Raw genomic sequence first — 1,683 nt, 5'->3', positions numbered from 1 at the left:
AAAACCCAGAGAAATTACTTATTGAAATTAAAATCCTTTATAATGGAATTTATCAAATTAAATCAAACCAAACAAGCAGTACATTATTAACTCTTCAAAGGTCTTTAATTTATTCATTAGGTCGTGTTATTAGAGAGTCATGTATTAGATTTATTGAGAAGAGAAATCTTCATGAGATGACATTCCCTTATGACTCTAGATGTATTACAATTCAAGACTTTTGTACTTCTAATACTACAAAAGGACATTCTATTGGAGTGATGGATATGTTAGTTGATCGAGAGTTATCAAATCAATTAAATGTAGAAAAACTTTCTGAAGTGAAACCTGAAGAACCAAAAGAAGAAAAGAGACAAGCAAAAACTAAAAGTTCAAAAGTTGGTATAATTAATGTGTTTCAGCCTCAATCCACTCCAAGAATGACAGGAGAATTAAAAGCTACTGAAGAGATGATGAAACGCAAAATGGCAAAGACAACAAATGGAAGTTTCTTAGGTTCAAGTAAATAATATAGAATAATTGAAATCTCGTTTTATTGAAAGAAGAAATTAGAAAAAGAGTTTTTCTTTTGCCGAAAGAATAAATAAGAATCATAAAACGCTAGGAAAAACCTTAGCATCAGGATTTTCAAATATTGACATGGAGAGAAGTTGGTCTACACTCACACGATAACATGGTTGAGTAACAGTCATAAACAAGTACATTTGTTTAAGTTCTTCAAACCGAAACAGTTTTAGATGAGTTGAATCTTTCAAAAATAAAATCAAATAAAAAATAGTAAACAAGAATAAAACAAAAAAGAAAAATGTGGTAGTGTTGTTCTACTTATTGACTTTTTTAAGTTAGATGTATAAAATCTAGAGAAAGAGGAGAAAGATGATATAATGTTATATATGACAGAAAGGAAGAAAATGAAAGAATAAAAAAGCAAAAAACAAAAAACAAAAGGATTTAGTGGCAAATATTTATCAATTCAAAAAGGTTAATCAAAATAAGATATAAAAATTTTTTGAAATAGATAGCATAATAAGTTTATTTAGAGGAGAAGAATGAAAAGAAGAAAAGTAGAAAGGAAGGGAGTGAAAGAGGGGGGTTATTTTATAAAATACATAAACAGGAATTTTTATTTAGATACAAAGGGAGGGAGATAAAGAACGAAATTCGGAAGTAAAACAAACAAATTCTTTTTGTCGAAAGAATGTTCTGTGAGTGTAATTGGGAAAATTCTTTTTGTGGGTTTTAAAATACTACAACTTAAAATTCATAAAGAACATCTTAGGAGATTAGATGCAAACCGCATATAAAATTAATAGAAATTACCAAGTAAGTGAACAAGGAATAATGCTTGTTCTTTTAAATCAGTTTGCTGATATAGAATTAGAAAAAAAGAAAAAGAAAGCAACAAAAGCACTTCCATTTCTACAAATTCGAAGTATCAATTTTGGAAATGGTGATGTGTTTAATTTTAATCAATTTATTGAATGTCGTTGTAAAGAACTTATTCAAAGTGAAATTCGAAGAGGATTAAAAGAAGAAACAGCATCAAAAAGATATAATTGTTATTTAATTAATGAGTCAATTCATTTATTAATTGACTTACTAAATGAAAATAGAATTCAAACAAGTTCATCATTTTCAGCTGGTAAAAATGGTAGAATTAAAACAGAAACAATTGATACAATT

The 1,683-nt window shown here is 27.4% G+C and overlaps 1 protein-coding gene across 1 annotated transcript; it reads left to right on the top strand.

Annotated features, from left to right (window-relative positions):
- Positions 1 to 176: 176 nt before the first annotated feature.
- EHI_024990 (uncharacterized protein) lies at positions 177 to 509 on the top strand (the record flags this gene model as incomplete). The annotated part of the gene is made up of 1 exon (XM_001914520.1): positions 177 to 509. One exon carries the CDS (start codon positions 177 to 179, stop codon positions 507 to 509), a length of 333 nt encoding a protein of 110 aa, XP_001914555.1.
- Between the last annotated feature and the right edge of the window lie 1,174 nt (positions 510 to 1,683).

This window comes from Entamoeba histolytica, genomic scaffold (assembly GCF_000208925.1).
Source record: "Entamoeba histolytica HM-1:IMSS scf_1104750516647 genomic scaffold, whole genome shotgun sequence".
Lineage (NCBI taxonomy): Eukaryota > Evosea > Mastigamoebida > Endamoebidae > Entamoeba > Entamoeba histolytica.
Note: the sequence above shows the minus strand (reverse complement) of the source record. Positions and strands in the feature narration are given on the sequence as shown.